Here is a 14,924-nt window from a genome sequence, read left to right on the forward strand (position 1 = left end):
AGGCACTGTGTCTGAAATATGATTACATAAACATTACAGACCTAAGCTCCATGAGCAAGAACACAAACAGTTACCTTCTTAGCATCTGCAGAAGAACTCAACCCTTGTGGCAGTGTGTGAACTAAAGGTAAAACCGCAGCACTAACACGCTGGAAATGGGCATCAGAAACTGGCTCCAGGCGTGGCCGCTTGGACTCCAAAGAATCATGGTCCACTGCTGAGGGGCCTGAGTGAAACTGTTCATATCCAGTTCTTCTTTCTTGAGGCCTAATACAAAAAAAAAAAAAAAAAAAAGAAAAAAAACCCTGAAAATTGTTAAGTGACATTTGATTGTGCTAATACCCCAGTGAGATTTCACAATGAATGAAAGGTTATGCTTACATTCAAAGTGAATTGCTGCTCGCTCTACCTATGCCAGCATATGTACTATCCATACAGTATATGCATCTCAGGATAGCTATGCACAAAGCCTAACACATTTGTAGATAATATAGTCATGTCACAATGTCAAAAGCCTAGACACATCTGAACCTCACCTGAATACTACTAACATTCTAACTGAATGTCTCTTTGAAAAGAAGAGGAAGTTCTATAGACAAATTTAAAAATGAAGGCACAAGGACCCAAGTTTGGATCACCAAAACCTGGTTAAAGCTAGCCACTTGCCCACACTCATGTGCACAGGCACATACACAGATTTTTTTTTTAAGACTTATGTTAGCCAGGTGGTAGTGTTGCACACTTTTAATCCCAGCACTTGGGAGGCAGATCTCTGTGCATTGAAGGCCCGCATGGTCAATAGAGTGAGTTCCAGGACAGGTTACAAAGCTACAGAGATCTATTATTAAATTTTTAATTCAATATAATATTGCTTAATATGAATTTTTAAAATTTACACAGGCTTATAAATAATCAGTCCTTTACCTTGGCTTTCATTCTTTGTTTAGCTGATTGCCATTGCCCACAAATTCTATAATCAGTTTTGGACGCTCAATGTTTTCAAGTCTAAAAATACCTGCCTGCTGTTTTAAGGCTTAATTTTGTTTGGCATAATATTCTTGGATCTTAATTTCTTTTTTTCAGGATTTTAAGCTATTGCTTCATTATCTCTTGATACTAACTAAGCTCTATTCAAATTTAGAACCAAACACTGTTCCACCCTGGTAAGAGCCTGTATTGCTACCTGAATTCTTCTGTGTCTTTTACTTATCCTTGAGCTTTAATATTTTAACCAGTAATGTGTCCCTCTATTTCCTCTTGCTCTTGGGCACTGTGGCAGCCCTTCTCTTCAGTGTGAAATTGTGCAAGAGAGTTTTTCTTGCCACTATCTTGTTGAAGGCCATGTACTTGTTTGCTCTGAGTTAGAAGGTGTAATGAATATGGCTTTCTTATTTTCCACACTATGCAGGAGCAAAAAGAGAAAAACTCAGTCTTGTTCTAACAACCTTTGTTGAGACTCCTGGTCTACTGTGACAGGCATGTAAAGCACTCCTAGATAGCCTATTACTGTACAAATTGACACATCATACATATCCTTCATGAAGCTGCTGAGAAACCAGGTGGAATAATGGAAATTCTCAACAGATCGTTCTTCCCTCACCTCATTAAAATCTGATGGTTTTAATTATTTTCTTTCCTTTTCAACACTGTCCTTTAAGAGTAAAAAAAGGAAATGAGACGCCAAGTCACTCCATATTCTTCTGTCCTTCCCTGAATCTTTTCAAGTTTCTGCCAATAATAGTATATTTTGTTTTGTTTTTTGTTTTTTTTTAAGTTAATTTTTTTAATTTTTTAAATCTAAATTTAAATTAGAAACAAGTTGCTTCACATGTCAATCCCAGGTCCCTCTCCCTTTCCCTCCCCTCCTCCCACACCCTCCCACCAACCCCCTTTTATTTAGTTTTTCGAGACAGGGTTTCTCTGTGTAACAGCCATGCTGTCTGGAGCTCACTTTATAGACCAGGCTCTCCTTGAAACTCAGAGATCCACCTGCCTCTGCCTCCCCAGTGCTGGGATTAAAGGTGTGTGCCACCACCATCAGCAAGGTTTTGTTTTGTTTTATTTTTTAAATTTAGTATATATGGGTTTTTTGCCTTGATGTTTGTCTGTGCAACATGTGTGCAGTGGCTATGGAGGCTAGAAAAAGACCTTGAATCTCCTGGAACTGGAGTTAATATGCGGTTGTAAATTGCCATGTGGGTGCTAGTAATCGAACCTCAGGTCCTCAAAAGCAGTCAATGCTCTTAACCACTAAGGTGTCTCTTTAGTCTCTGTCTGTCTCTGTCTCTCTCTCTCTCTCTCTCTCTGTCTCTGTCTCTCTCTCTCCCCCCCCCCCCGTCTCCGTCTCTCTGTCTCTCTCTGAAGAATACCTTTGAGAATTTTCTATTAATAGCATTGAATGTATAGCGCTTTAGGTCAGTGGTTCTCAACCAGGTTATGACTCCTCTGGCAAACCCCTACCTCCAAAAATGTTTGTAGTATGATTCATAACAGTAGCAAAATTATAGTTATGAAGTGGCAACGAAAATACTTTTACAGTTGGAGGTCACCATAACACGAGGAACTGTATTAAAGGGTTACAGCATTAGGAAGGTTGAGAACCACTGCTTAGGTAATATGGACATATTAAAAAAATATTCTACTGGTTATCCAGTGAAACACCTCAGTGGGTAGTGGTGCTTGCTGCCAAGCCAAATGACCTGAGTGGGATCTCCAGGACCCACATGGTGGAGGGAGAGAACTGACTTCCAGAGGTTGTCTTCACACCCACATGTGCAAGGTGATACACATGTAACCTGGCACCTGTGCACACACACTAAACAAATCAGTAGGAGGTTATCTTCCTTTTTTGTGTTGTCTCAATTTTTTAAAATCATTTAGCAAATATACAAACACACTTAAAAAGGAAAAGGGCTAAAAAAAGAAAAAAATCTTGTATTAAAAAATAGAATAGCCGGGCGTTGGTGGCACACGCCTTTAATCCCAGCACTGGGGAGGCAGAGACTGGTGGATCTCTGTGAGTTCGAGGCCAGCCTGGTCTACAAAGCGAGTTCCAGGACAGCTTCCAAGACAATACAGAGAAACCCTGTCTCAAAAAACCAAAAAAAAAGGAAAAATAGAATAAAACAAAATAAAGACAAACTGGTATGGTGGTGCATACCTTTAATCCCAACACTCTGGAGGCAGAAGCAGGTGGATCTCTGTGAGTTTAAGGCCAGCCTGATCTACAGAGTGAGTTTCAGGACAGCCATGGCTACACAGAGAAACCCTGTCTAAAAACAAAACAACAGGCTACCAGAAGGGAATGTCAAGGCCAAAAATATATCTAAAAATACATGGTAAACTAACTTTTTATAAGCATAGAAAGAGATCACAAGAAAAAAATAGTTTCTTTGGTATATCAAGTTGGAAAAACTGGATTTCTACTCACAAAAAGTATGAAATTAGACATACAATATAGAAAAAAATCAACTGAGAATGAGGCTGGAAACTATGATATCCCAAACAGAGAACACAGAGGGAAGTCTCTAAGGCAGGCATTGGTCTTGGCAATGATTTTTTTCTAACATAACAAAATCTCAGGCCACAAATGCAAAAATAAATAAGCTGAATTTATATCAAACCCAAAAGTTTCTGCTGGAGGCCCACCTGGGTCCTCAAAGACAGCCACAGGCTCACCTTGGTCCTCATGGCCCCTGGGCTGGCTGAAGATATCCAAAGACCCAGGCAGTTTACAATTGTCTGTTAACTACAGCTATAGGAGATCCAGTGCCCTCTTTTGGACTCTGTGGGCACTGCACACATACAATGCATAGACACACATGAAGGCAAAACACCCATTTACAAAATATAAAACAAATAGGGGGCTGTGGTGGTGCATGCCTTTAATCCCAGCCCTCAGGAGGCAGAGGCAGGTGGATCTCAGAGTTTCAAGGAGAGCCTGGTCTACAGAGTGAGTTCCAGGACAGACCAGGCTGCACAGAGAAACTCTGTCTCGAAAAAGCAAAATAAATAAATGAGGGAGGGAGGGAAGGAAAAAGCAAGCAGATAAAACCAGAACTTATAAAACAGCAGATAAAATTCATGGGTAAGTCCAAATATCTAATGTACACAACTAGGAAAGAAGACAATAAGCTATACTGTATTTGGGATTTGCTTTTTTCAACACAGAGGTTTTTATAAATATTTATTTGCTGGGTGGTAGTGACCCACACCTTTAATTCCAGCACTCAGGAGGCAGAGGCAGGCGGATCTCTGTGAGTTCCAGGCCAGCCTCGTCTACAGAGCTAGTAGTTCCAGGACAGACAGAACTGTTACACAGAAAAACCCTGTCTTAAAAGACTAAAAAACAAAAACAAACAAACAAAAAATGTATTTGCAGGTAGTAGTGTGGCAAATCCAGCACTCAGGAGGCAGAGGCAGGCAGCACTCTTGTGAGTTCAAGGCCAGCCTGGTCTACATATTGAATTCCAAGACACTCAGAGCTACATAGTACAAAAAAAAAAAAAAAGATTTATTTTATTTAATGTGTATGAGTGTTTTGCCTGCATGTTCACCACTGTATGCCTGATACTCGTGAAGGTCACAAGAGGATATTGGCATCCCTAGAACTGGAGTTATGGGTAATTGTGAATCACCATGTGGGTACTTGGAAATGAACAAGAGTCCTCTGCAAGAGCAGCGAGTGTTTTTAACCTCTGAGCCATCTCTCCAGCTCCTGCATTTGGGATTCTCGCTAACTACAAGAATAGTTTCTTGCCACCCCAAATGGTGACAATTGGTATGTTAAGTTATTCTAGTAGTGTTCTTTGTATTATCTACATATATTCTTTGGAAACATTGTTTACATACTTACATATACACAATATTTTTTGTTCCTGTGCTGGAGATGGAACTGAAGACCTCAAGCTTATCTGGCAAGTGCTGTATCACTGAGAGATGTCCCAAGACCCCTAATGAAATTTACTTTTCAATCAACAACAGAGAGAGAGAGAGAGAGAGAGAGAGAGAGAGAGAGAGAGAGAGAGAGAGAGAGAGAGAGAGAGAGAGAGAGAGAGAGAGAGAGAGAGAGAGAGAGAGAGAGAGAGAGAGAGAGAGAGAGAGAGAGAGAGAGAGAGAGAGAGAGAGAGAGAGAGAGAGAGAGAGAGAGAGAGAGAGAGAGAGAGAGAGAGAGAGAGAGAGAGAGAGAGAGAGAGAGAGAGAGAGAGAATGTGTAAAATTTTAAAGAATACTCTATACTATGGTAGGAGTATAAACTTGTATAGCCACTTTGGAAATAGGTTTGGAGATTCCTCAACAAAGTAGATATGGACCTACCACATGACTTAGTCCTACTACTCTGAGGCATAAGCCCTAGGGAATCTATATCCTACAATAGACACTTCCACATCCATGTTCATTGACGCTCTACTCAAAATAGTTAGAAAACAGAGCCAGCCCAAATGTCTATTGTTTGATGGATGTATAATGAATATTTATGCAATTATGGAGAAAAAGTATAAAACTTGTAGGAAAATGGATAGAACTAGAAACTATACTGAGTGAGGTAACCAAGGTTTAGAAAGACAAACATCACATGTTTTCTCTTATATATGGATCCAGACCCTGAGCCTTTTGTTTTGTGTTTATCTGGAGTACCTAAGAAACCAGAATGGGAACAATGGCATGGAAGTGACTGGATGATGGCAAGCAATGATGATAGAGAGTATCATATATGTTAAATGGGGAGGGATGATGCTGAAAGTGGAAAGTATCAACAAAGAGAGGAATGGATGAAGGAGGCAAGGGAATGCGGTGAGAGGAAAAGGTCAAATAAAAGAGTATGAGAAAAACACAAGGTAACCTATTAACAATTAAAAAACAAAGGAAAGTCTGAAGGCAGTAGCCCTAAGACTGGACAACGCAGATCCAAGAAGTAATGGGTCACTAAACAAAAATCCTAGTGCCAAATGTGGAATGTCTTTGTGGGAGATGGCCAGAGAGGCTCTAGAGGTCACCAAAACCATACAAGCTCTTGCTATTTCCCCTTGGCTACCCACCAAAACTAGGTGGTATGATTCTATTGCTGTAGACATAATAAACTTTAGGTACAAGGTGTAGAGAAAGCAAGTTGAAGCTGGCCTGGAAGATTCATCTCTACTGGCTAGATCTCATGGTGCCAGATGGTGCAATGCAGGTGAACTGTAAGGTAAAGACATTGATAGTCTAATCCAGCTTCTAAATCTACAAACCAGATCAACCTATCAGGCAAGATGTGTTAATTGGTGAGATGGTAGCAGTAATATTACAAGGATAACAACTAAGTGAAAAGAGGCCATAAGAGCCAGATAGAAGTTAAGGTAACACGGCACTAGTGTGGACACCAAGAATGACTTAGTTCAAATGGCCACTACTACTGCAGTATGTTCAAAGAACATGAATAAACAATAAAGGTAACTGTTATATAATTCATTATGTAACCAGTTCTGGAAAGAAATCACTTCTGTATGATTTTCTATAAAATGTCCTTGGGACCAAGGCTTCATGCTCTTGCCTATCATAAACTATGTATTAATTGTCAGTCTCTCTATACATCTTCTTTAATCTCCCAGCTCCCCTCAACCCTCCATCCCCAGACCCTGAACTATGAACCTGGCCCTAACTGAATTTGGAACTTGCTCTACACTTGGAGTTTCATATCTAATACAGTATGTCTAGTTCAAACCTAAAGTAGCCACTTAGCTGACCAGACATAGCATCAAAAATCTCCTAAATACCTGTTTATACCCATGAACAAAGGCTTAAACAGAGTCTTCTTCTTATAGCAAATAAAGGCAAACACAAAAATCCATAACTGCAACACATGTAAGAATAAGGACAAGATATCTACATCACCCCCTTAAGGCTTGAAGAAAACTGTAGAAGAGAAGCAATAGCCAGAGAATGGGGGAAGAAGCTGCAAAATACCATCTTCCAAGTATCTAGTTGCATACCCACTAGTGAGCTCACAGGCTCTGGAGGTTGTCACACAGATGGCACTAGTAAAATTCTGAAACACAAAACACAGCCAAACTAGTAGACAGGGGAAAGTGGTTTGCAGGAGGGAGAGGAAACCAGCAGAAATGGGAGAGAAATAGGAAAGAGGAGGGAGTAACCTGAATACAAGTATATATGCATAAAATCATGGAAGAATAAACTTTATTAATGGGCCGGGCATAGTGGCACTCAGGGAGCAGAGGCAGGTAGATCTCTGTGCGATTGAGGTCAGCCTGGTCTACACAGCAAGTTCTAAGGCAGTCAAGACTACAGGTGAAATCCTGTCTCAAAGCAAACAAAAGAACCAGGGCAGGAGATATGTGGCTCAGCAGATAAGGATGACGGCCACCAAGCCTGACAACCTTAGTTTGATCCCTAAGATCCATAAGGTAAGGAGAAAACTGATCCCAACCACCAAGTTGTCTTCTAACTTACACATATGAGCCATTATACATGGCATACTCTCATATACATAAGGAAAGCAAGTAAATTTTATTCAAAATGTAATTATAATTTTTAATGAAACAATAAAATCAGTGATGTAAGCCAGCTGTTACAGCAGAGACCTGTAATCCACAAGTACATGGGAGACTGAAAAGGAGGATCTAGAATTCAAAGAAAACCAATACAAGAACTCAAAACACAAGCTATATACAAGACCAGTTACAGTTTTGTTAGTGAAAAATTAAAAATGATACATAAATGATGTAATTCAAATAACCCTAAGTAGAAACATAAAAGAAATCCCATTACCTGTCAGAACCTGGATGAAATTCTGAAAGCAAGGAAGGTCGTCTTCGAAGCTGCTGCTGCTGCTGCTGCTGCTGCTGCTGCTGCTGCTGCTGCTGCTGCTGCTGCTGCTGCTGCTGCTGCTGTTGCTGCTGCTGCTGCTGCTGCAAAAGCTGGGATGCCTGACTAACTTCTATATGAGAAGAGCGATAGTCAGGGACTGCAAACTCCTGGTATTAAAATAATAGTGAGGTAACTATTAGCTACAAATAAGAACAGCATCGTGAACTTAAACCAACTAAGAAGCAATAAGTATGAAAACAAATGGCAATGGCAATTTTAATCCTTTAATGGACCAGGTTTTCACCAACATCTTAATTATTTCTAGTAAGATTGTTTTTTCCTTTATGCATATGTGAGTGCCTGTTTTATGTATGCACACATGCAGGTGAATGCCCTCAGAGCTCAGAAGAAGGTGTTAGAACCGCTGGAAGTGATATTACAGATGTGGGTGCTAGGAACCCCAACTCCAGACCTCTGAAAGAGCAGCAAGCACTCTTAACCATTGAGCCATCTTCCCAATCCCTTATTTAAATTTTTTATATTTATTTAACTTACTGTGGAGTTGGGTGGAGGTTGTACGCATGCCATGGCATATATGTGGAGGTCAGAAAACAACCTGTGACAATCAATTCTCCCCTCCCACCATATGGGTTCTGGGTATTGAACTCAAGTTGTCAAGCCTGGGCATCTTACTGGCTCAATATTTTAACTATTGTTAAAATTTTCAATGCCTATTTAATTGATCTCTCTAATAATATATATAATAACTCCCAATATATATTACTCAGATAAATGAATCTCAAATTCATGTATCTAGTCTGAAGTTTCAGAGTGAGCATGTGTAATCCCAGAAATTAGGAGACCAAGGCAAGTGTATCACCTTAAGTTTGAGGCCACCCTGGTATACATACTGAGTTCCTTGCCAGCCTAGGGCTGCAGAATAAGATACTCTCTCATTGAATGAATGAATGAATGAATGAATGAATGAATGAATGAATAAGGTTGGCTATGATACCACATACCTTTAATCCCAACAATCATGAGGCAGAGGCAAGCAGATCTCTGAGTTCAAGACCAACCTGGTCCACATGGGAACTCCAGGCTAGCAAAGGACACATAGCTAGACCTAGACCTTAACTGTATCTCAAGAAAGAAAGAAAGAAAGAAAGAAAGAAAGAAAGAAAGAAAGAAAGAAAGAAAGAAAGAAAGAAAGAAAGAAAGAAAGAGAGAGAGAGAGAGAGAGAGAGAGAGAGAGAGAGAGAAAGAAAGAGAGAGAAAGAAAGAGAGAGAGAGAGAGAAAGAAAGAGAGAGGAAGAAAGAAAGAAAGAAAGACAGAAAGACAGAAAGAAAGAAAGAAAGAAAGAAAGAAAGAAAGAAAGAAAGAAAGAAAGAAAGAAAGAAAGAAAGAAAGAAAGATTCTTTACTATGCTATGGAGAGCAAACAAGCATTCCAGTAGTGTGTTCAAAATAAATTAGCTCACAGAAACATAGAAATTATCGCTTTAGATCCAAGTTTATTTACAAATGAAGAAGCTGAAATCCAGAAATATCAACTTTCTAGTTAAGAGTCCTAGTTTCTTCCGTCACAATTAAAGGAGAATTTGGGTTCTGCTTTTTTTGTGTGTGGATATTTTGTCTACATGTTGGCATACCATGTGTATGCCTGGTGCCCACAGAGATCAAAAAAAGGTGTTGATCTAGTGCAGTGGTTCTCAAACTTCCTAACACTGTGACACTTTTAATACAGTTTGTTCCTCACTGTTGTAGTGATCCCAACCATAAATTCTATTGCCACTTCATAACTGTAAGTTTGCTACTGTTATGAACTGTAACATAAACATCTGAGATGCAGGATATGTGATGTGTTACCCTGTGGGGTTTGCCAACCACAGGTTGAGAATCACTAATCTAGGGGGAAATTTGCTGTTGTTACTGTTACTGTTTGCTTCTTTTTCTACTTTTCTTGTTTTGGAGGGTACTTGGGAGGGGCAATAAAGCTTCATTTTAAAATAAACACATCAGGCTGGAAAAGATGTGCCAGCAGTTAACAGCACAGAGCATATAATGCTCTTACAGAGGACCTGATCTTGAGTTCCAACACCTATGTTGGGCTGTTTCCAACTGCCTGTAATTCCAGCGCCAAGGGTAACTGATGCCTCTGGTCTCTGTGGGCACTACAGTCACATGCACAGAGACACTAAAAATAATAAATTAAATGTTTTAAAAATCATGCTAATTCGTCTGGCAGTGGTTGCACACAACTTTAAACCCAGTACCCAGGAGGTAGAGGCAGGTGGATCTCTGTGATTTTAAGCCCAGCCTGTCTACATAGAGTGAGTTTCAATTCAGCCAAAGCTGTTATACAGAGAAGTCCTGTCTCAAACAAAAATAAATAAATAAAAAATCATGCTAACTCAATCATATTAAGTTTTTAATATTTAAACACAGCAAATATTTAAACACAGAATTACTAAAAACCCAAAATATACTGAGGCATATGTATACCTAGGCATTAAGTCTGAGGATTCCTAGAGACAGAATCCAACACTCAATCTGAGGATTTATAGAGACAGGATCATCCCTTTGGTCTGAGGATTCAGTATCTTCTGGAAATGCATACTTATCTGGTTGACAGAAGGTCTTCATTTAATAAAACAAAAATTTCAGGAGAGATTGTATTTGGCAAACTTCAATAAATGATCAAAGACCACAGCTAAAAATACAAATAAGGGGAGGCAGAGGCAGGCGGATCTCTGTGAGTTCGAGGCCAGGCTGGACCGATAGCCTCCAAAACAATACAGAGAAACCCTGTCTCGTAAAAACCAAAAAAAAAAAAAAAAAAACAAATAAGGAGCTGGGCGTTGGTGGCGCACGCCTTTAATCCAGCACTTGGGAGGCAGAGGCAGGTGGATCTCTGTGAGTTCGAGGCCAGCCTGGTCTACAAAGCTTCCAAGACAATACAGAGAAACCCTGTCTCGAAAAACCAAAAAATAAAAAATAAGGAGAGGGAGGGCGAGAGAAAGGAGAATTGGAGGGAGGGAGGGAGGGAGGGAGGGAGGGAGGGAGGGAGGGAGGGAGGGGGATGGCCAGAAGTTTGGGGAGGGGTCAGTGATCCAGTGAGAGGCCAAGCCACAGCAGTGGATTCCAGGAACTATCTTAAGAAGTGCCTCTGGGCCCACTGGGAGACAGCAGTGGGTACCAGAAACTTCCGACCACTAGAGCCTCAGCCTGAGCCTCATCCCTGCCTGCACCTGGAATAGTAACCATCAGAGTCATGGTCTTGCCTACACAGAGAGGAGATACCATCAGAGCCTTGGGGCCGGCTCCTTCTACACCTGGAGGAGCAATCACTGGAGGCTCAGTCCTTCGGGCACCTGAAGGAGCTTTCAAGTGAGCCATAGGCCCCAACTACAACAATTGGAGGAAAGGAACCTCCTGAAGCACAGGCTCCACCTATACCAATAGGAGGAAGAGATGCACAGACGACAAGGTAAAAATAAACTCGATAACACAAAGAGCAATATAGCACCTCCAGACACTAGTAGTTCTACAGTAACAAGACCTTAACATTCCAACAAAGATGAAGCAGAAGAAACGACACTAAACAAACTCAAAGAGATCCCACTGAAATCAGGAACAAGACAAGGCTGTCCACTCTCTACATATCTATTCAATATAGTACTCGAAGTTCTAGCTAATGCAATAAGACAACAAAGGGAGATCAAGGGGATACAAATTAGAAAAGAAGTCAAACTTTCACTATTTGCTAATGATATGATAGTATACATAAGTGACTCCCAAAATACAACTGATAAACACCTTCAGTAATATAGCAGGATACAAGACTAACTCAAAAAAAAAAAATCAGTAGCCTTCTTATATACAGATGATAAACGGGTTGAGAAAGAAATCAGAGAAACAACACCCTTTACAATGGTCACAAATAACATAAAATATCTTGGGGTTAACTCTAACCAAACAAGTGAAAGACCTATATAATAAGAACTTTAAGTCTTTGAAGAAAGAAATTGAAGAAGACATCAGAAAATGGAAAGATCTCCCATGCTCTTGGATAGGTAGGATTAACATAATAAAAAGGGCAATCTTACCAGAAGCAATCTACATATTCAAGGCAATATCCATCAAAATCCCAGTAAAATTCTTCACAGATCTCAAAAATGACAACACTCAACTTCATATGAAAAAACAAAAACCCAGGATAGAAAAAACAATCCTGTAAATAAAGGAACTTCTGGAGGCATCACCATCCCTGATTTCAAACTCTACTACAGAGCTACAAAAATGAAAGCATCTTGGTATTGGCATAAAAACAGACAGGTAGACCAATGGAATTGAATTAAAGACCCTATATTAATCCACACACCTATGAACACCTGTTTTTGACAAAGAACCTAAAATTATAAAATGGAAGAAGGAAAGCATCCTCAACAAATGGTGCTGGCATAACTGGATGTCAACATGTAGAAGAATGCAAATAGATTCATATCTATCGGCATGCACAAAACTCAAGTCCAAAAGAATCAAAACCCAAAACATAAAATCAGCCACACTGAACTTCATAGAAGAGAAAGTGAGAAGTAGCCTTGAACACATTTGCACAGGAGAACACTTCCTAAATATAACACTGAGAGCAACATTGAATAAATGGAACCAATTGAAACTGAGAAGTTTCTGTAAAGCAAATAACATAGTCAACAAAACAAAACAGCAGCCTACAGAATGGGAAAAGATCATTACCAACCTCACATCTGACAGAGGACTGAGCTCCTAAAAAAGCAAAGAACTCGAAAAACTAAACATCAAAAGACCAAATAATCCCATAAAAAAATGGGGTACAGATATAAAAGAGAACTCATCAGAGGAATCTCAAATGGCTGAAAGATACTTAAGGAAATACTCAACACCCTTAGTCATCAGAGAAATACAAGTCAAAACAACTCTGAGATTCCATCTTACACCTGCCAGAATGGCCAAGATCAAAAACTCTGATGACAGCTTATACTGGAGAAGACTCAGAGTAAAGGGAACATTCCTCCATTGCTGTTGGGAGTGCAAACGTGTACAGCCATTTTGGAAATCAGTATGGCAGTTTCTCAGAATTGGGAATCAATCTACCACAAAACCCAGCAATACCACTTTTGGGCATATACCCAAAGGAGGCACATTCACACCACAAGGACATCTGTTCAACTATGATCATAGCAGCATTATTTGTAATAGCCAGAATCTGGAATCAACCCAGATGTCCCTCAACTGAAGAATGGATAAGGAAAATGTAGTACATTTACACAGTGGAGTACTATTCAGCCATAAAATACAATAACATCTTGAAATTTGCAGGCAAATGACTGCAACTAGAAAAAGTCATCCTGAGTGAGGTAAACCAGACCCAGAAAGACAAATATAATATGTACTCACTCGTAAGTGGATATTAGGCATAAAACAAAGGAACCAGACTACAGGCCACAACCCCAGAGAACCTAGGTAACAAAGAGGACCCTAAGACAGACATACATGGATCCACCTAGGAAGGGGAAAAAGACAAGATCTCCTGAGTAAACTGAGGGGAGGGGTGTGGAAGGGGAGAGAGAAGGAAAGGAGAGTGGGGGGGGGGGCAAATGTATAGCTCAATTAAAAAAATGACAAAATAAGTAAAAACATGTAACCATAAACAAAAGTCTAAACACAAATTTTCACAGAACAATTACAGTAGCCACTGAAGAGGAAAAAATAACTGTTTATCAATGAATGAATGAACAAAACATGTTACATCTATACAATACTATATACCTATAAAAAGAAAACATTGAACATACTAGAAATAGATGCTAAGTTTATTAATCCAGACTCAAAAGACTAAATATTATCATTTCATTTACATGAAATACAACATACAAATTCCTTGGGATAGAAAGTAAATTATTGGATACCAGTCCCCAGCACTCAATCTGGGCTACATATGGAATTCAAGGCTACACTATTAGATCCTGTCTAAGATAGATGATGATTGATAGATAAGATAAATAGACAGACAGACACTGACAGATACATAGATACATCGATAGATAGGAAATGTATAGAAACTATTTTCAAATAGATAGTGGGTCTCAGAGAAAAAGGTAAGTTTTTTGTCTAGAATCAATTTTAATGTCTACAACCCTGGGTATTCAAATAGGGCTCTACACTCATGGTTATTGAAGATATAGTAATAGAGGTTTGTAGAAGTCAGAATTTCTAAAGATTTCTAGAGAGGAGGTAGTTATACACAAAAAGATTTTTTAAACACAAATTTGGTTCCCTCAAGTCTTTGCAGAAAGTGAAAAGTTGAAAGGCTGGGTTACTACAGTCTCTGATAAAAGAACAATTAAGGGAACTTAATCTTTCAAGTCGTCCTGTGACCTCCACAAGCACAGACACATGTGGTAATATTGGTAATATAAGCAAACAAAACAGCAGCACAATAATCCAGAAAATCAGTAATCACATGGATAGTATTAGGGGAAGAAGAAATAAAACTTAACACCCAATCATAATAAAAACTGTCAACCAGCTGGGCGGTGGTAGCACACATCTTTAATCCCAGCACTCGGGAAGCAGAGACAGATGGATCTCTGTGAGTTCTAGGCCATCCTGGTCTACTGAGCAAGTCCTAGGGTAACCTCCAAAGCTACAGAAAAACCCTGTCTCAGGGAAGAAAAAAAAAAGTCAACCTAAAACAGAAAGCAACTTCAGCAAAACAAGAGAATCTAGAAAAACAAGCAAATACATTAATGTTTTTCTGCAGAGACAGAAGGATATCCATTCTCATTCTATATCAGAACCATATTTCAAAGGGGCCCTCAGAAATACTAAACTATATTTACTTGATCAGTTTGCTTTTTTATTCTCCAAGATGACCATTTCAATTTGGGCTGTCTAGTTTTATGTCAACTTGACACAAGCTAGAATCACTGGGAAGAAGGAACACTGAGAAAATGCCCCATTAAAACTGGCCTATGAGGCACTGCCTTCAGGGATGATTGATATGGAAGGTCTCAGCTCAGTATCACCCCTGGTCAAGTAGTCCTGGGGTATATAAAGAAGCAAGCTAAGCAAAC

At 39.5% G+C, this 14,924-nt stretch overlaps 1 protein-coding gene across 1 annotated transcript in view; it reads right to left on the minus strand.

Annotated features, from left to right (window-relative positions):
* The window catches only part of Ncor1 (nuclear receptor corepressor 1), a 149,663-nt gene that overhangs the window by 110,977 nt on the left and 23,762 nt on the right, over window positions 1–14,924 (minus strand). Inside the window, 2 exon segments of the mRNA XM_040748823.1 lie at window positions 75–267; window positions 7,768–7,973. Of these exon segments, the coding sequence (XP_040604757.1) occupies window positions 75–267; window positions 7,768–7,973 (399 nt within the window).

This window comes from Mesocricetus auratus, unplaced genomic scaffold (genome assembly GCF_017639785.1).
Source record: "Mesocricetus auratus isolate SY011 unplaced genomic scaffold, BCM_Maur_2.0 Super-Scaffold_100007, whole genome shotgun sequence".
In the NCBI taxonomy this organism is placed as follows: Eukaryota; Metazoa; Chordata; class Mammalia; order Rodentia; family Cricetidae; genus Mesocricetus; species Mesocricetus auratus.